Source organism: Zingiber officinale, chromosome 8B (assembly GCF_018446385.1).
Source record: "Zingiber officinale cultivar Zhangliang chromosome 8B, Zo_v1.1, whole genome shotgun sequence".
Lineage (NCBI taxonomy): Eukaryota > Viridiplantae > Streptophyta > Magnoliopsida > Zingiberales > Zingiberaceae > Zingiber > Zingiber officinale.
The window spans coordinates 101,510,232-101,530,840 of NC_056001.1; the positions used below are offsets into that span (position 1 = coordinate 101,510,232).

General features: G+C 35.7%; 1 protein-coding gene across 2 annotated transcripts; it reads right to left on the reverse strand.

The window, feature by feature from the left end:
• Window positions 1–7,059: 7,059 nt before the first annotated feature.
• On the reverse strand, window positions 7,060–10,375 carry LOC122016048 (transcription factor EGL1-like). 2 transcript variants are annotated; one of them, XM_042573197.1, is made up of 10 exons: window positions 10,184–10,375; window positions 9,897–10,088; window positions 9,485–9,739; window positions 9,289–9,385; window positions 9,116–9,130; window positions 8,868–8,924; window positions 8,221–8,763; window positions 7,835–8,140; window positions 7,290–7,736; window positions 7,060–7,216 (listed from the first exon to the last, which is right to left on the reverse strand). In XM_042573197.1, exons 2-10 carry the CDS (start codon window positions 10,037–10,039, stop codon window positions 7,142–7,144), a joined length of 1,938 nt encoding a protein of 645 aa, XP_042429131.1. In that variant the 5' UTR covers window positions 10,040–10,088; window positions 10,184–10,375; the 3' UTR covers window positions 7,060–7,141. The 2 variants fall into 2 exon arrangements, with proteins under 2 accessions (XP_042429131.1, XP_042429130.1); XM_042573196.1 differs by having other exon boundaries at window positions 9,897–10,375.
• Between the last annotated feature and the right edge of the window lie 10,234 nt (window positions 10,376–20,609).

The following is a 20,609-nucleotide window of genomic DNA, read 5'->3' on the forward strand; positions in this document are numbered from 1 at the left end:
TGATTGTGGATCGATATCCCTCTTCTCCTCGTTCTCTCCAACATCACTATACTTACTCTTTTGCGTTACCACTGATCTAATTTGATATTTTTAATCCTGAATTTATGTTATTTAATGTGGAATAATACGTGTAGAATTAATTAGTCTGTTATATATATATATATATGTTTGTTGTAGATCTCTGAAAAGATTCGGTGTTGGATTGTTTGATGATAGAACATGAATTTTCTCCTAACCTTATAAATTCTAGGAATGAAATAAGAACTCAAATAGAGAAAAAAACAAAAACATATAAGCATGGATCTTCGTTTTTCGAGAATATGGCATAAATACATAACATAATGACAAAAAACCTAATTGAAGAGTCATATTTTTGTCCTTTAGCGTCGTCTAGAAGATCCTGAGGAAGAAGAAGTGGAAGCAAACGGGGAGGATCTTCCAAGGGGCTTAGGTGATGATAGCGCAAAAAAACTTCTTGTCATTGGAAACAAGAAACTAAGTCAAGATGATACCCTAAACCCTTAGGGACCTCCCCTTTATATAGGAATCCAATTCGTTATCAGCCCATAGATAATAATGGATTGGGCTAAAGAGTTCCACACATTAAACCCACATCCAATAACCCGAAACCTAATAACCTTAAGTTAGATCACTTAATGGATTCGGTATCGTAAGTCTCTTAAATCACATGTGAGTCCACCTTAAAGGATATTAAATCCAACAATCCCCCGCTTGGGTTATATGTGATTATAGACACGAATGTAACTTTTTGATAACATACTTTATGGGTACAAGATCACCCCTTTAAACAATCTGGTCCATTAAGTTCATTGATATAAGACTAAAGAGGTCATAACTACTATATATGACTATAACAAGCTCTAACAGTAATCACAATACCAATGCTATTAATAATATAGATCAAGATGTTAATGTGTAGAGTGGAATTACATGAAATATGATCAATACATGTCAATTTTCAACTGGTCCTAAGTCACAATAAGAATCTGATTCATTATTGTAACTACTCTAAATGTGCGTACTCCCAAAACATGTTTCAATTATGAATTATTTAGTTCTTAGTCCTTTTGAAAAGAAGAGACTTTTCATTAATTTTTGGCCCAACATTGTGGAAAAACAAATGAAGATGAGAAGTTAGGTTAAACAACGGGGAAAAAAATTCCATTCCCATAGGGCCTTCTCGGGGCACAGCTTGGCGATGTAGCCAGTTGACTTGTAAATATAGCAGTTCTCTTCGGGGGCATCCCTGGGACCTGAGTGGGTGCTTCCTCAGACTTGAATTCTACTCTTCTTCCTGAAGTCGCCACCCGTCTTCCTCTTCTTCGTCCCCTTCTCTGCCTTGGGGACCGAAGTGGTGGCATCCTCTGGTCAGGGATTCACCTCCTCGAACCTCTTCCGCACCTCCTTCTGCCTCTTGCTCACCATCGCTCCCCCTTCGATCTCTCGAGCAAGTCGGCGAGAAGCAACTCCTCCCTAAGTGAAGGGTTTAGCAAGAGAGATTGTATTCATTGGTTCCTTCCCGAACCCTTTTAAATAAACAAGATTCGTTAATTCAACCGGTGCGGGTTGGAGGATTCTGTACCAATTAATCGGGCTCGAGTTAAATTGTAATTATTATAGCTTTAAAGGGTATTTTTGTCTTCTTACAATTTTATGAACAACTTGTTTCTAATTAAGGGGAAGATATTTCTCGATTTATTGTAAATTTCAAATATAATACCTCTATAAATAAAATGTCTATCTACCATCTAATGCTATCATGGCATTAGAACTCATTTCTATCTTTTATACTAGTTTATAATGTCTAATTTTTCCTCCAAATGTGACACGTAATAAAGGATATTGGTCTTCTAGACTGCCCACCACGAGTACTTTCTGATTTACCATAACGGCCAGTAGAAAACTTTCGTGAGGTCAAGTCGGACCGGTTGCCCCAGATTTGATATTACCTAACCTAATTAATTTTTTTATATATTGACTAATTCTGAGGTGGATGATCCGAGTTCATATTTTAGCAAATTTGGGAAGTAAGGTAGCTCCTGATATGATGTCCAACATCACTAGTTGTTCAAACATGGTATACATACGATGTGTGAGTTTTGAACTTTAATTGTTGTTTGAGAAAATCACTCTGTCATTTACCACATGCTCCTTTGGTCTCCTTCAAATTGAAGTATATATAAGGCATTATCAAATATGTACATCATAAATGATTCCTAAATCATGTGGCTCATTTGATTTAGTTTAAATTCATGCAATTATCCCAAATGGAATTTTCATTATATTCTCACACTTTACAGGTAACATCGGGCATGAGGCGACCAGTCTAGTCCTATTGAAATTTTTTATCGGTTAAATCGGGAAGTACTTATGACGAATGGCTCAGAAGATCAATATCTCGTGATGTTTTATATATTCATGTTCTATATGATTCTCATGCATAGATCTTCTAGTAGTATGATTGTGGATCAATATTCCTCTTCTCCTCGTTCTCTCCATCATCACTATACTTACTCTTTTGCGTTACCACTGATCTAATTTGGTATTTTAATCTTGAATTTATGTTATTTGATGTGGAATTAATATATATATATATACCTCGTTCTCTCCATCATCACTATACTTACTCTTTTGCGTTGCCACTGATCTAATTTGGTATTTTAATCTTGAATTTATGTTATTTGATGTGAAATTAATATATATATATATATATATATATATATATATATATATATATATATATATATATATATATATATTCATTTGTTGTGAGCTAGTACCCAACGGTACTCCACATATGTACTCGATCACGAGCTACATGATTTGTTGCTCCTGAATCTATAATCCACAAAAGATAAGAATCAGCAAACAACATTGAACTACCAACATAATGTTCATGGAAAAAAGATAAACATGGATTTACCTTTTTTGGCTCAGTACAATCCCAAGCAAAATGACCCTTCTTGCCACAGTTATAGCAAGTCAGCTTTCTCTTAGGTTTTTGTCCATATTTCTTCCCTTTCTTTTTGATTTGGTCTTGCCCAGCAACAGCACCAGCTTCTTTTCCCTTTTCCTTTCCTCTCTTAAACCATCTTTTCTTATTCTTAGAACCAGAACCTTCAGCTACAAAAGCTTGACTAAAAATCCTTACTAAGTATATTCTCTTCGCCTCAAGTTCGACATGGCATGAGACATCAGTGAAAATCTTGATACTTTTACTGTGTATAAGGTTCTATTTTATCATTTTCCAAGAATTAAAAAGGGAACAAATTACTGCTTGAACCTATTGTTCATCAGTCAACTTATGACCAACAGTCTTTAGCTCCTGAATCATATTAGTCATTTCCCTCATATGTTGGGTCTTGGTGACATTTGGGCACTTTTTGTAATTATCAAATTTAATTGTCAGCTAACGAAGCTTACTGAGACTTACTCCACTGTACTTCTCTCTAGGGGTTGACCAGACAGCATGAGCCAATGGTAATGACTCATACTCAAATACCAAGTTGTTTACCATTGACCTAATCAATATTAACTTAACAGTAGACATCAAGGTCACATTTGTGTTGTGTTGTAGAATCATCAGCAGGTTCTTCCATGAACTGATTTAGAGCCTCTAGAACTTTTTTTTCCTCAAGAACATATTGTATCTTAAAGTGTCAGATTTTATAGTTATCCCCTTATAATTTCTCTCTATTATTAAATTTAGCTATGATATTCTTATTTGTCATGATCTAACATAAATAAACACATTATTTAATAATTCAGTGTCTTTCACATGTATATAATTTATGTTTAATTTAATATTAATTTAAGTTGGCTTACAAAATCAAGTGGCAACTACATTTCCATTCATCATTTGTATAATCTAATCTAACCAACATTAATCAATACTATTATACATATCTCATCAAATGAACAAATCATGAAATAAACTCATCATTTAAATGAATTAATCATTCTTTTAAGATGGTTAACACATAACATTTCTTTTCTTGTTTGTTAACGTATAACATAATATTTCATAAAGTAGTAATGTTCATACATAACAATAGTTTCTACTACATGATTTTATTAAATTTAATTGGCTAATATTGTTCATACATAATGACAGTAACAACAACACTCTAATCAGCTAGATAAGCTAGCACCGCTGCTACTAGGACAAACACTAGTATAGCGGTCAACACTATTCCTTTCATCTTAGACTCAATTAGGACAATCTTAGGTACACTAGTTTCAAGATTCTCTATTGGATAGATATTCAGATCCTCTTATGGATCCTCCTTAAACTTTTCAGGATCCTCTTGATCCACATGGTGAAGTAGCTCCACATGGTGAAGTAGCTTCACACACAATTGTGCATATGAGATTCACCTTTCAGAGAGCTCCCATAAATGGTGTGCTACTTCATTGAGGTGTATCGGTGGCAATTGGACCAAATCCCAGATCCTATAATTATCTAGGATTAGAAACTCTTCCTGTTAGAGCTTCTAACAGTCGAGCGAGACATCCAATATATACTCTGAGTCCGTAAAATGGATCATACTCTATCTCCTCAATCTCCTCCCTCAACTCATTCCGTCGCACATCACGACGGATCATTGTGCATACCATCCATGACATATAAAATTGAAAATAATAATATTAGTACAAAACTGATAAATCAGCAACAAAATCGGTTCCTTTCAATTCACACATATGCATAGAACTAATACATAGAATCCATAAATAAATAAGAAAAACTAACTTTCTTTATTTGAGGAGCTCTAATGGACTGACACATTGGACTGATCAATTGAGAAATTGAATCCTGAACTTGGTCCATTGTTCTCGTTAGAACTAATATAATCGGACAGGGATGTCTTACCTATTATTGTTTAACCTAAGCTCATTTACGTCTAAACTAGATTTATTGATCAAATTAATGTTTATTTGATCAATCCTAGCTCATTAGACAATTTGACCTAATTTTGACCAAATCTGACCTATGAGAACAAATCTAGTCCACTTGATCAAATCTGGAAAGGTCCAGTCCAATTAGATTCAATGTGGTCTGATTGAATCAAACTGATCTGGTTAAATCAACCAATTGTTTGAACCGGATTGGGGTCTAAAAGAACTAACCTGATCTAGTTAAACCAACCAATGATTTAAACTAGACTTCAGTCTAATTGGACCAAACTGATCTGGTTAAACTAACTAATGGTTTGAACCAGACCGGAATCTCAATGACCCAATTATTCAAGTCCATGCCCAATTAATTGAAATATTAAAAAATAAAATTTAATTTCTAATTTAATTGAATCATGAAATAATTAAACTATTTTCTTGCAACATGTATTAATTAAAATTTTGCACTAACGCTACTTGGCATTAATTTCAACATGCATGAGTTTCAAAAGTTTTTTTTTTCATGCATTAATAAACCTTAGTTTAATGCATTAATAATAAACTTAATAGTTGGAAAAAAAAAAAACTTTGCCGAAACATATGCACTAAACTTAATACTTGGTACGAAATCTAATGCTTCTGTTTTTGTTCGCTATCACCTACGTCACTTTTCTCTTCTCTGTCGCCAACACCCACGCCGCCATCACCTCCAACCCCCTTCGTCCGTTGATCATAATAGGAGGACTGACCTCCTATTCGTCCATTACTAGAAATGAAGACAAACTCCGTGGTTATCATCTACTGCTCTCGGGGTTCGGCGATGGAGTAAATCGCGATTGTGCCTAGTGACAGGCCTAACGGCGGTGGAATCCGATAAAGCAAACTGCGTCAATGATTCCTCCAGCAATGAACATGTGCATACCATTCGAACAGACCTATTGGCATATCTTGCATAGATCCTTTTATAGTAACATGATCTATAAGCATAAGAGATCTTATGCTTTGATCTAAATGCATGAAATACATAAATACGAATTTGTAAAACTCATAGTGATCTCCCGTAGTATTTCTTAATCTTCGCTTATCATCGAAAGTAAGGGTGTTCATTTGGATGAGTTCAGGTTATTTGGATTATTCGGTTTGGGTTATTCAAATTTTATAATTTTCTAAATCCGACCAAGAATCAAACTGAATTACCCGAAACTAATTCGGGTTATTTAGTTCGGTACCAATTAACCCATTTTTTCCATTTTGAATTTTCAATATTTTTCAAATAAATAAACTCCAAATAATTTATATTTACAAATAAATAAACTCTAAATTTTATAAAATAGTTTCATTCAATATAAGAAAAAAATACCTACATATTTTAAAGATTCCAAATATTATATTAAAAAAAATATAAAATATATATTAATTCCTTATTCGGGTTTTGGCCGAGTTATTTGGATGAGAAGCTATCCAAAATCAAATCATTAACTCAATTAATATTTCGGATCAGTTCATTCAACCGACCCAAATTTCATTTACCCAAACCAAATAACCCAAATGTTATTTGGATCGGGCGGATTAATGGATTAACCCGAATAATGAACATCCCTAATTGAAAGAACAATCTCAAACGAATCAGGAAGTTCTTCAAGATTTCACAAACCAAATCTCAAGTCTTCTCTTGTGTTCTTCTTTCACTCTTATGATCAACTCCTTTAGATTGCTTTGGACTAGGGTGTAGAAGGTCTCTTCCCCTTCATTGATGGAGGAAGGTGAATGGATTGGAAGAGGAAGAGGCTCATCTTCCTAACTTCAACAAAATATATATATATATATATATATAATTCCTCCCATGACAATGAAGATGAGAATGTTTCTGGATTGGTGTGGATATACCATTTTCTTTTCTTTAAAGCTTCCATTGCCTTTCGATTTCACATATTTGTTGTAGATTTCCGAAAAGATCCTGTATTGTCGCTTGAATCTTTTGTCGATTCATATGCGATAGCGTGATCTTGAGGAGGATTGAAAATCTTCTACTTTGATCATTTACTCCTGAGGTTGGTCCCTCTCGAATTGAAGTATATATAGGTCATTGTCAACTATGTGCATCATAAACCAATCGATCGTAACCATGTGGCTCATTCGATCTAGTTTAGGCGGCAATTCGAAATTCATAGACATGTTACTCAGAGTTCTAACAGATCATTCACTAGTGCTCAAATCATCATCACCATTACAGGCATTTACCTATTACTCTCTGCAGTGCTCTCTTTATCATCCCTGGTGAGGCCTCACTGGTGCTCCTGAGCTGCATTCGACACCAAGAGGCAATCAATTGGTAATCCAACCGAAAACTACAGAATGTAATCCACTGCATTTACCTTGCATTTGATCGTCAAAGCAAGCGCACCCTCGACGATCGAGGACTGCATCGAGACAGGATCCAAGTGGAAATTGCCTATAGATTCGACGATCTCAAGCAACAGGCATTCCCTCCAGGGGCAATGCATCACCACTGCAACCTCCTTTTTGTTGAAGGTAACATTGACATCGATAGGGCCTTCTTTGGATAGCACCCAGTGGTGCTCCCCTTCTGCTTCGAGGAGGTCAGCTTTACGCTTGTGCGCCGACCGCTTCCTGCCAACAATGGTGATCTCTTTGTTGCCATAGTTGTCAGATGTTCTTTCTGCTACATCATCAGGATGCTTACTTCTGTCTTCAGTGTCAAGATCCTCTGATGACTTCCGGCACGATTCTAGCTCTTGCACTCTTTTCTCAAGATCTTTCAGGTAATCAATTGTGTCGCCAAGGATAGATGCCTTGTCAACCTAATGAAGAAAGATGGAGCAGCAATTGACTTCTCTAACACTAGTGACTATATTGTTATGAAATACAGATGGAGGCTTTGAGAAAGCTATAGGATCACCTTGCTAATGGAAGGAACCAACGATTGCAAAAGCACGAATTTCTCGTTCAATTTCTCCCTTCTCCTTCTCTCCGACAAAACACTGGTTGTGCGTGGCTGTCCTTTCTTCAATAGATTCCCCGGTAAACCATTTTGTTCTTGGCAATTTAGAATGCTGCCATTGAGTAACCATTCTCCATCAATTATAATCTTCTTCAGCAGCTTTTGTGGTGTGCCATTGAATGGTTTTGCGCTGCTCAAACCTCTACTCCAGACGATAAAACTTGATTTGTGAGAGACCTTTGAGAAGCATGGCATTGATTTTACCTGTTTCGACAACAATAACAAACATCCATCAGCATTTTGCTTGCTGTCATTGAGTTGTTAAGGAGGCTACATGTTTTTACCTGTTTAGAGTTGCATAGAATCCTAGTAAGAGTCCTCACATAGTGTATGTCGTTGCCAACTTGGACCTTATTGGTCGAAGAAAGAAGCTGTTGAGCATCAACAATGGACAATGATTCTTGCTCATTTGAGTTTAGAGAACCATGAAGGCAATTTAGCCCATTCAGTTCGAGCAGATCCTCGAGCTGTTGAGTTCGAAAGCACTCATTCGAGCCATCACCGGGAGAACTGATATTCAGTTCTTCACAGATATCAAAATGCAGTTTCTCAGCCTCATCCTTTGTAGTGGCATACGACTGAAGAGCAAAAGGAAAATGCACCGGATGAATCTCCAGTGGATTTGAGCTTTCTATGACCAAATTTTCATCCTCCAAAACCATAGAATTGTCTAAATCGTCACCGAGATTTTGATTTTGAATAACTTGATCGGTAGCGGCCATTTCAGCCATTTCAGGAGTGGATATAGATTGTTCAGAGCAAACTGGAACCGGTAGCTCCCAAAAGACATTTGTGGTTTGCGTAGCAAAAGCTGGATCCTCCAAAACCTTTCAATAAGTTGTTTCATATCGAAGAAAGATACTCGCGTTAAATAAACCCGAATTGGAAAGGCAAACTTGAAGTATCAAACTAAAAATGAATCGAAACTCACCAATTCAGTTGTACCAAACTCCAGCACACCATCCATGAAAGGGATACACAACACAGTCTGAAAGAGGCAAACTTGTGAATGAAATATTTAGAAATCGAAGTTACAACGACTAGCTAAAAATTCTTGAGATTCTTCTAACAAGAAGATACTTTACATGGCTATTATGCATGGAAAGCTCAAGTTCAAGATGTGTAAGATGTCAAGTGTAGCAGTTACAAGTTTGATATCGAATCAGAGTCCTTTGTTACCTGTATAGATGCGCTCTGGATGGCGTCGAACGACAGACAGAGCAAAGAAAACAGGAGCAACATATCAAAAGAGAAAGAGTAACCAAATGTTAGCCTTACAAGTAATGTAATCATGCAACTGACTAAATTAGAACTTTAAAGAACATGTTCAGTGAGTGGTGTATGTTTTCCACCATTGCAAGTAGAGAGCGCGAAAAAATCTTGCAATCGGCAAACTGAGCATGGTTCAACCACACATACTGATCGTTCGCAAACGCTTTACCAGGCAATCTGAACAGCAAAAGAAAGTCGAAACCGAAACTGTAAACATAAATGTGGAATTAAAGCAGACGAACAATGAGATCCATGACTGATGAAGAACATCATTACCCTTGCCCTATAGTGAAGGTGAAGGACATGCAAACCAAGTAATACCACTCGGTATCGGTGAGATCCTCCGGCGACAATGAAGCACAAGGCCTTCTATTGTGAAGATTGCTATCACCTGCTGAAAGTGATTCATACAATTCTCTCAACTCTTCACTCCTCTGGAGGCCAATATGATCTGAATTCAGTTCTGTGGGTTGTGTAGTCTTCCTTGTCTTGATTTCACCATTATAGAACCCATCAGTCCATGCCAAAACCCTAAACAAATGAGTAAATTTGAAACAGTAAAATCATTTTAAAAAAAAAGGTACTTTAGGTGGCACCATAAAGGAGGAAAGTTCTAAAGAAGAACACAATGAAAATATCCTCTTGACTCTAACAAATCCAACAACAAGAGAGACACTAGTTTAATTACCCTGGCTGGTGGCTGGAGATGGACCAATAGATTGCATAACTCCACCCAATCTTCCTCACAGCAGCAGCAAGCTGCTTCCGGAGGTGCTGCTCTCTTGAATCTTCTTCATGAATCTGAGCATCTGTGTCCATTGCTCGACACATACCCTAATCGCACCAAACTCGAAAGCAAGAAAGGATTTTGGAGCTTAACCTGAGAGTAACAACGCTCAGATCCTTGGCCGACTAGCAATACAGCAACATCCTACATGAAAACTACAAGCCATGGTTAATTGCTGCACACAAAACCTCCTGCATGTGGAGAGACTGTCAGATAAGGTACACTGTCCCTGTCTGAACTTGGAGCTATTAGCCTTGCAAGGGCAAGGGGAAAAGCTGGAAACCACCACAGCTGAGTTGCAACCATGAGAGGCTACACAAAACCCTGCTAACCTCTAATTACCATCTCCTTTTGAGTAGAGAAGATTAGGGAGGCAAATTGCAGTGTGGACTGCCCTACTTATTCTAATTAGTAGGTGCAATTATGGAGTCATGAGGCAAATTGCACTGGGGACTGCCCCTACCACAATCTAGAGATTCGATCCAGTCATTGTTTTTTTTTTTTACTGATCACGTGTGGAGGCATTAATGGGCACCGGGCCAACAACCAATGAAAGGGATTGGCGGGGGAAAACTTCCAGTAGATTTTTGGTGTCCACCAAGTTCTTCCTTTTTTCGTCACCTCGCTATCTGAACACAGACCTTGAATTATTGATGTACCATTCTCAAAATCCTGTTAGGTGAAGCAACTTGATCTCAAAAATAGAAAATTTTATCAGGCTTTTTCATTTTTGCTAGACTGTAAACATATTCAGCATTATTGCTGGTTTATTGTTTCTATTCAATCAATGAGTTGCATTGTACTACTGTACTGTGTGTTCGTGTAAGATTGTGATGTGCGCGTGCGCGCGCGCGATGGAATCCCTTCGGATGAGTGTAGTAGTTAGCGTATGAGGTGTTATCATCATGAGGTCTGAGGTTCGAATCTCGATAAAATCAAGATAAATATCTCTCTTATGTACTAGTCACTATTTCAAAAACTAATAGCAGAGATATAAAATATCTCGAATTATATTTAATCTCTCTCATGAAAAAAAAAAAAAAAAAAAAAATCACTGTACGTTAGAACGTAGTATTCGAACAGCTAGTATGATGACTTTATCAGTTTTTGCTCCAATGCATATGTCCTTGTTAGATTGTGATGAAAAAACAGGAGAAGGCGTTGACAAATTAGGTTTCAAAACATTTTCAGCCTCTGAAATTGTTTCAGCGACCTCCTTGGGATCAAGTTATTTTCACAATGAAAAATATTTTCACGGAAGACAAATAAGGAAGAGTTTGATTTAGACATTTTATAATATTAAAGACATGAGTGCATCAGTTGCTTTGATTTCGATGTACCAGTCAATTTCTTTGTGAATTTATAATATTTAAAAATTTAAGATTTTTTAATTAGGAGAGCTCTGGAAGAAAATTTATTCTACATTTTATAATAAATTTATGATAAATTTCATCAAACTTTTATAAATTTATTATTTCCCATTTATCCAAATTTATATATATATATCCAAGAGGCTTTCAAAAATATATTTTCAAAAATATATTAAATTTGATTTGAAGTAATATAGAGTTTTCTAGATCCGTTGTTTATCTTAAGGAGTAGATGAATGAAATAAATCTAAGTGCATGAAAAAAAAATAAAAAGAAAAAGAAATCTCTTCTTTTAGATGTTTGTTTTTCTTAATTGAGGAAGGTGAATACATACGGTATAATTTTATAATTTACATCATTTTTTAAGTATATGGATAATTTTATGAGTTAAAAAGGGTACATGCGTCATTTATTTTTATATATGATGTAATTTTATGAATGAAAATGAGTACATGCATCATTTTTCTTATTTGTTACTTTCCGTCCAATTTTGAGATGATCAGGGGCGGATTCACAAGAGAAATGGCATCGGCGGTCGCCCTCCACCCCCCTTGTGGGCAGTGCAACCCGTAATATTATAAGATTTCACTGGTGAAGATGGAGGATACCACCTCTTGTTCCGTATAAAAATTGGTTGCGCTTGGCTCAGATCGTGATCGCCCCTCCATACTTAAATTCATTGATCCGTCACTGGAGATGATCGATTTTAACTCTAAAATTATCTACTGATGGATTATATTTTTCTTCCGTCTTAAAATTTTAATAAATTAAACAATAAAAAAAAAATTTTAGTTTAATTTTACTCTCCCAAGTAACCATAGTATTAATTTTAGATAAAATCAATCTGTAAATCTAGAATCAGTTCAAATTAAAATTAATGTAGTTTCTAAAAGCCTATTTAATGCATTTATATTTTATTTTTAATCTAAATTCAACAATGTAAATTGAGTGATAAACTTTTAAAAATAATTAAAGGACCAGGGCACGCGGCACGATTTTGATGTTAGAAAAGTTAGATAGGCGAAATGAAAAATGCCGAAATCTGTGTGCTCGATTCATTAAAAATGTCAATGTTTCTTCATCTCTAACTTTGAGTGGACAACTGATGAAACAATTTGCTGTGCATGTCTCTCTCACGTGCGCAATAATTGAGCAGCTCGATGTAAAACACTGCACTAGTTGTTAATTATAGTCTAAACCTAAACAAACGTTTTAGGATATTATTGTTAACTACTTTCAAAGCACTTTTGGGCTATTTAATAAATGAGTTTTGAATTTAAGGCGCGGTCCTCAAATATTTTAATGTGTTTGATGGAAAATTTAAATTAGATTTCATTTTGCGTTGTTGACATATGTATCAAATGTGTTATTACTGAACCCTAAAGAAAGACAGTCCCCTTGAATGGGTTTAATGGCTAACGTATGAGGTATTGTCATAATGAAGTCTAAGGTTCGAATCTTGACATAGCCGAGGTAAATACCTTCCTTATGTGCTAGTTACTATTCCAAAGGTTAGTAACCGTTCGTGATTTACCTCCTCCGTGTTGATCCTGAAACGGACTGGGAACGAGCATATTTACCTATTTACCATAATTGATAAAACAAGACAAGCTCCTAGACAACAAAAGTTCAATAGATCTAATAGTTATTCTACACATTTGAATAGGTTTTTCCTTAAACTCCTTTGTACGATTAGGAATGCCAACATTACTCAAAGAACACCAAGAGTCTAAATAAGGTCGAAGGCATCATCAATTATACTCGATAATCTTCTCATTTTTAGCTTTATGTGGAATATATCTATTCACTCCTACTTTATAGTTGGACTTTAACTTAAAGTTCATGATACATTGCACGATTCTACATTTACTAATTGAGTGAATTGACATCTTGATAAATTTTCAAAGATTTAGTGAGTCATCAAAAAGGATGTTTCGTAGGATTCTCATGTGCTATATGTTCACTTGAAAATAATATATAACTAGAAAATATGATGTCTTTATCAACATTTAAATATTACCATTATGGAGCTTAAATACTCCAATAATTAAATGAACTAACTAGGGCAATTGCCCAAAGGGTACCTCTAAAGATCAGAATTGATCAAAAGACATCTCAAACATTGAAAATATTCAAAAGGCCCATTTTTTTCCATTTTACCCCACGTTAAATCTGATTATTTCTCCTTCTCTTTTATCTTTCTCTTTATATTTTTTATTTCCTCTCTTTTATGCATGCAACGTCTTTTCTCGTTCCTCTCTTCTCTTTTCTTTCATCTCTTTTTTTTCATACATGTATAACTATTGTAATGATGATTTTTGAAAATCAGCACAACAGATAATTACATTATATTTTGGTAATGTCATATGCCTGATTTCTCATATATCAAGGTCATATTTTAGTTGATTCATTCAATAACATTCAAAAAAACTCGAAATAAGCAATGGAGAACACCATTAGACTCCTTACAACATCAGAAATTCATAGGATCTGAAATAGATCCATCAGACCTGTCTAGATCCATCAATGGGGCTTGACCTCCATTGTTTATTTCGGTTTGTTCGAAGGTGTTAAAATGTTATTGTAAAAATCAACTAAACCCTAAACTCCTTGGGCCTGATATGATGTATATCATGGCCAAGAGGTTTACGGTTCTAACTGATTTTTTTAATAACATTTTAACACATCCGAATAAGTTAAATAAGCAATGGAGGACACTATTGGACTATGGAAGGCACCGTTAGACTCCTTACAGCCTCAGAAATTCATAGAACTTGAAATAGGTTCAATCAGATCTGTCTAGGTCCATCAGTAGATTTTAATCAAAACTTACTGATGACCTAGACAGGTCTGACTGGACTCATTTCATATCTTATGGATTTCTGAGAACGCAAGGACTCTAACAGTGCACTCCATTACTTATCTCAACTTCTTCGAATGTATTAAAATATTATTGGAAGCATCAACTAAAATATGGTCTTGTTCTCCGAAAAATTAGGCCTGTGGTTGAATGATAATGTAATTATATATTGTGTCGATTTTCAAAAATTAGTACTGCAATAGTTATGCATGCATGCAAAAAAGAGAGGAAAGAGAAGAGATGTTGCATGCATAGAAAAGAAAAAAAGAAAAAAAGAAAAAGTTAGATTTGACATAAGGATAAAATGAAAAAAAATTAATGTGCAATTGTTTTCCGCATCATGCTAGTTATTTTTCTTTATATGAATTCCAAACACAAGAGACATTAGATTTAGTTTTTTCGAATTAGTAATTCGTGTTTGTGTTTTTCTTTATTTTTCGAATTTGTGATTCGATTGTTCTTTTTGGTTAAACCTAGAGTTATATAAGGAAATTAAATATTAGCTTTCCTTAAAAGGCTTTGTCTAGGCGGTAGTGGATGCTCCCGTACCCAAGAAGGTCATGTGCCTCGCCATGCAGTCCTGGAAGCCAATTTTAGAAATTAATATTTAATTAAATTTATAACATAAGTGGATTTAGATCATTAGTGTTAAGTTCCGCTTGCGATCCAAGTCTAAACCATTAAGAACAGATAAGTTAAATTTGGAATCAATGATGTTAAGTTCCGTCTGTGATTCCTAATTTAACTTCTAAAGAACACAATAGGTTGTTTAGGAAATGTTTGACACTTGTACAAAATTTTTGTACAGTGAAATCGGTACGATCTTCCTAGGACCAACCAACATCTCTTAGCAATGGAAGACCTGGCAATAAGAACAAGGCTGAAGGAAGCTTTTAAAGGCACAGCGTGAAGGATGGGGAAGCATCTAAGGGACGTAAGGCTGATGGAGGAGACTAGAAGGCAAGGTCAAGTTGTGTGGGCAAGAATAAGTGTTGAGTGATTGTACTCGGGGTAAAAAACCTAGTGTTAGGGTTTACCAATTGATTGATATATGTCTTAGTCCACTAGTGGTTGGGAAACAGCAAGTGTGAGCTTATGTTCACTCATCCTAGGGTGACCAGTCGACTGATATGTTCGTCAGTCGACTGGGAGAAAATAGAATATTTCTGTTCTCTCAATTAAAGCGGATTAGTCGAATGGACCTAACACCAGTCGACTCATATCGAGCTGTTAGAGTGTAATGGTCAATTTTTCACGAAGGTCAGTCAACTGGTGACCTTACCAGTTAACTGGTAGCGAAAAAACAGCTTGGATGTTTCCCCTAAGCTCTATATAATGGAGCTTAGGATGGCTAGCTTGGGTGATGTAATTAGAGGTGATTAACCCCTAATTAGAGTCTCTAAGCTCTCATGATCCAAGTACACATGAACAAGTTTAGAAAGTTATCTAAATAAAGTTCCACTCTGTCCTGATTTACAGCCATCTATTTGTATTATATTATAGGATCAAAATGAACAAGAGAGGAAGGGTGAATCTCATTTTAAAAACTTTGATTTTTCTTTTTCAAAATTCATTCCTTTTAGGTTAAAAAAACTTATCGAGTTGTAGTGGAAACAATGAAAAAATAATTACAAGAAAAGCAATGAGAGTACGTGAGTTAGTATTATTTGGTTTGAAGCCTTCAATGACCTCTATTCCAAGGCTCATGATCCCTTGGATTGTATTGATTGGGAAATCTATTAAAATCTCTTCTGAAAAAACCTTTGGAAAGAGAGGTCGAATACATAGATGAGGAAAGTGTAACACTCTATAATTTCATATACAAGTATAACAATAAATAATTTAAATTGTTACCAACACTTACACTAGATTGAAGATTGTTGCTCGAGGTTGGTGTTATTCTAACTGCAGCAGTCGGACGTAGCAAAGTAGCAACACAATAGTAGTATAAAGACGGCATTGCAGAAAGGACTTGAAAGCTTGTAGAAATTTGATATTAAAGTTATGGTCGAACACCATCTTTTATACTGCATTAGGGGCACCTCCAATGACCCAAGGCGCTGATCTAATTCAAAAACTTTACTTTTATCCACTTGAGGGCACCTCCAATAGTCTAAGGGTGCCTCCAATCTGCTCTGAGTCATCTCCAATCAACCCAAGATGCCTCTAATGGTTGAAACTTCATCCTCGAAGTTTATCTATGCAGAGGCACCTCCAGTACTGTTTGTCCAGGGTGCCCTCCATTCAACTGAAGTGCCTCAAGCACAACTCCTGTAAAATATATTAGTCCAAAATAACAAAGAATACCTATAAAATAGATTAGCACACACAATAAAATTGTGAATTAGATCTTGTCTAATATGACTAGGATCTAGTTTTAGTCTCAACTTAGATTTTCAAAATATATCTAAGTTAGATCAGTACCTACAATCCCATTAGGACTCGTCCTCACTGAATATCTCTCCTCTAGTTGTTTACTTGACCTTACCTGCGAAATATTTAGTTTTCTAGACCTATTTGGACTTTCACTGGTCCTACTTTGTGGTTGATCAACTAAAACTTTCCTGTAACACCAAAATAGTATAATAGATATAAAATATTAAAGTAAAGTAGTGTTAGCAGTATTCAAGTTCACTGGTCCGATCGACTGCGCACGGTCGACCAAAAACCATTCAGTCACACATGCAAAAGCGTAGCCAGTGCTGGGCTGCACTAGGCTGGAGCTCAATGCAGCCCAGTAATTTTTAACCCCTCCCTAATCCCTTTTTTTTTTTGCAGCCCAATGCAGGCAAATGCATCGAAGCGGGCCCAGAGCAGGCGTGTAACCTAGCGATTTTTTTGTCGCCCTGCCTCATCTGGCATGAAGTACACATCGAGGTGATGATCATCGTCACCTTCAGCGCATCATCTCCTTCAACTGTCAGTTCTCCTCGCTCAGCCACTTGCAATACCTTTTCAAGCACTGGTAAGTGGTAATGCATCTCCATCTGCTTTGTCTTCTTCATCTTTCGTCAAAATTCAACCTGTTGGATCGAGTCACACGTGAGAGGGGGTGAATCACGTGATTTTAAAAAAACTTATTATTTTCATTTTAGATCAAAATACACCGCGGAAAAAACATAAAAAAATAAGTAAGAAGATAGAGACAGACACGGTCGATTTTAGTTAGTTCAAGGCCTTCAGCAACTCCTATTTCAAGACCAGGTCCCTCAAATCTATCGATGGGTAATCCACTAAAATACCTCTTCTAGAATTGCTGGAAGATGGGATCGAGTATAATGAAAGAATAAGAAAGAGTGTAACACGCTACACTTTTCTTTATGCATAAATTAAGTACGGTATTAAAATTTCGTTACCCAACACCCTCAAAGATAATCAGATCAAGCTCAGTGTTGGGCATCTCTTTAGCAGTAGTCAGGCACAACAGTGTCATAGCAGAGCAGTAGTAGAAACTCGGAGCAGTCGAAACTCCAAACAAACGCATACAAGCTTTTAGAAGAGTTGTGTCTTGAATATTGCTCAAACAAGGCTTATATAGGCTATGGAAGGTGCCTTCAACCTCCTCCAAGGTGCCTCCACAAGTAAAGTTTATCCCCCAATCTTCGATGATGATAAAATTTACAAACTTTAGGTTTTATCCTCTAAAAGATACCTTCAAATCTCTTCAAGGCGCCTTCCAAGCTCTTCAAGGCGTCTTCCAGCAAGCTCAAGGCACCTCCACCTACTGGTTTAATTAACATAGCAATCTTCTGAAGATCATAACTTTTGACTCTAAAATCGAAATCAAGCTATGTTAGTTGCTACGCGTGCAAAATTTGAAGGTCTACATTTATCTTACAACACAGAGTTATAAAAATATATGTATGAATAGTTTATAAAGATTTATGAGTTAAATCCTATTTTTCCGAGATCAAAATCTAGTCAGGGTCTCAATTTAGGTTTCTGAAATGAACCTACATTAGACCGACGTCTATTGTCCCTTTAATCAGGATACGTCCTCACTTAGTCACTCTCCTCTAGTGACTTACCTTCACTTATCAATTTACAGTCTATCGACTAGTCTCTCGACCCACCAAATCATCATACCAGTTGTGAAGTTCGCAAACCCAACTGGACTTCAGCCAATTGTCAAGCCCCGTAGATCCAGCTAGACTTCTTGTCAAATATCAAGTCAGCCCTTTGATCTATCTGGACTTTGTACCAACTATCGAGTTTTGCGGACCTAGCTCATCAAAACCTGATTATTAGTGCAACCTGTACCAACAATCTCTCCTTTTTTGATGTAATGACAACCTGGGTTAGAGATAAAAAAAAATATATGCAAATAAGCATTAGACACGTAATGCAAAATTTAAGTGGGTTGAATTTTTCTTATCTAACCCACTATTCTCCCCCTTTGGCATACATCAAAAATTGATACAACTCATTAAGCGCAAATTTCCAATTTTTTATAAAAGTTTAAACACAAGTTGAATTTAAGTGGGTTGGAGTTTTCTAGCCTAACCCACTATTCTCCCCCTTTGGCATACATCAAAAATTGATACAACTCATTAAGCGCAAATTTCCAATTTTTTATAAAAGTTTAAACACAAGTTGCAAATATTTCAACCAATTGTTTGACTAATATTTGAAATTTTTTGAACAATTTAAGTGAAGTTTTAGCAAAATGAATAAATTCTACCAACTAAGTTTTTCAAACAAATTTTCAAATAATGATTTTAAGTTCTTAAATTTTGAAACAATCATTGCAAATAGAAAATGTTATCTTTTAAAATAATTTTTACAAGTAATATTTTCAAGTAAACAAAGGTGAAGTCATTGCAGAAAAAAAAACTCAGGTTTATTATAGGGAGGAGTAGATAAAAAATTAAAGTGATTTGAAAACAATCTTCTCAAAATTTTCAAAAGATTTTCAAATAATGAAAATTGAGTTTTGCAAAATATTTTGCAAAGCTGAATTTTGTAAAACATTTCCAAATATTCTGCAAGTCAATTTTACAAGTAGTCAAAGATTTTCAAATAATGTTTAAAGAACGAAAGAAATTCAAATGTTTTTCAAAAGAGTTTTGAGATATTTTCAAGGAAGTTTTCAATAAGTGTAAAAAATAAGTATGAATGCATAATTGTTTAAAAGAATTTGCTAAGTAAAATTTTCGTAAAATTATTTTCTAAGTAGGACTTTTAAAAAAAAATTCAAGGAAATTTTTTTGTAATTATTGAGGAATCTCTTTTCAAAAGAATTTTCTAAGTCAAATTTTCAAAGTAGGGAAAAAAATTCTTAAGTGAACTTTTTCAAAAATATCGGAATAAACTATTTCGTAAACTTTTAAATAAACCTTTGAAAAAAATCTAAGTAAATATTTGTAAAGAAAAGTTTCTAAAAAATATTTTCAAAGTAATTTTAAAGAAACATTTTTTAAGAAATATTTTTAATGTAAGTTTAAAAAAAATTAAAGTAATTTCACATAAAAGTTTTAAGAAAGATTTTCAAAATAGAAGAAATTTTTTAAAAAAATGATTTTAAAAAAAATAGGTAAGCAAATAATTTTTTCAAGATGTGTTGAAGGTAAATTACAAATTTAAAAAAAAAGACTCAAATCAATGTTTCAAAGAAATTTAAAATAGTTGAACTCTTTCTCCCCCTTAAGTTAACAATCCTCCTTAAGTCGTACTAAGGTTTGGGTATATTAAATTTTACAACATATTTTTAAGGCTCTTCCTGTAAAATACCGGAAAAATAGAGAATATTAATAAGGGATTTTTCCGGAATTTTTGGAAATTTTTCGGGAATTTTTCGGAGCTCGTATGGATAAGTTCACGGGATAAAAACGGGGTCCGGAAAAGCCTGTTTAGGCTACCCGGATTAAACGAGGAAAAGTTTAATTATCTTATTTCTTTTATTTTTCTTTTATTCTTTTTTTTCTCCGCCGAGTTCTCCCCCGCGTGCCTTAGCCTCCCTCCTCGCGCCGAGCCACCATTTCTGCCCAAAACCGCTCGGAGGCGGTTTCTTCTTCTCTTCCCCTCTCTTCTTCTCCTCTACCGATCGTCGCTGTGCCCTAGCCGACTTCACTCTCCGCCGCGCCGATCTTCCATCGCCAGCCACTCGAGTAGCGCCGGCCACCCCCTACCACCGTGCCCTAAGTCCTCTTTGGATCTGCGCGCCGACGCCGATCACCGGCCACAGGAACTCCAACGCCGCACTGTGCTAAAGCCCGGCCACCAGCATTGGGTGTGGTCGCGACAGAGGACGAGGCTAGACCTAGCCCTCAGTTGATCTTCTTCCTCTCTTTCTCGGAGTCGCCAGCCGAACCATTGGTCCGCTCGAGTGCTGGCAGCCGGCGTCACTGTTTCTCCACGCGAGCAACCAACGATGAGGTTCTCTCT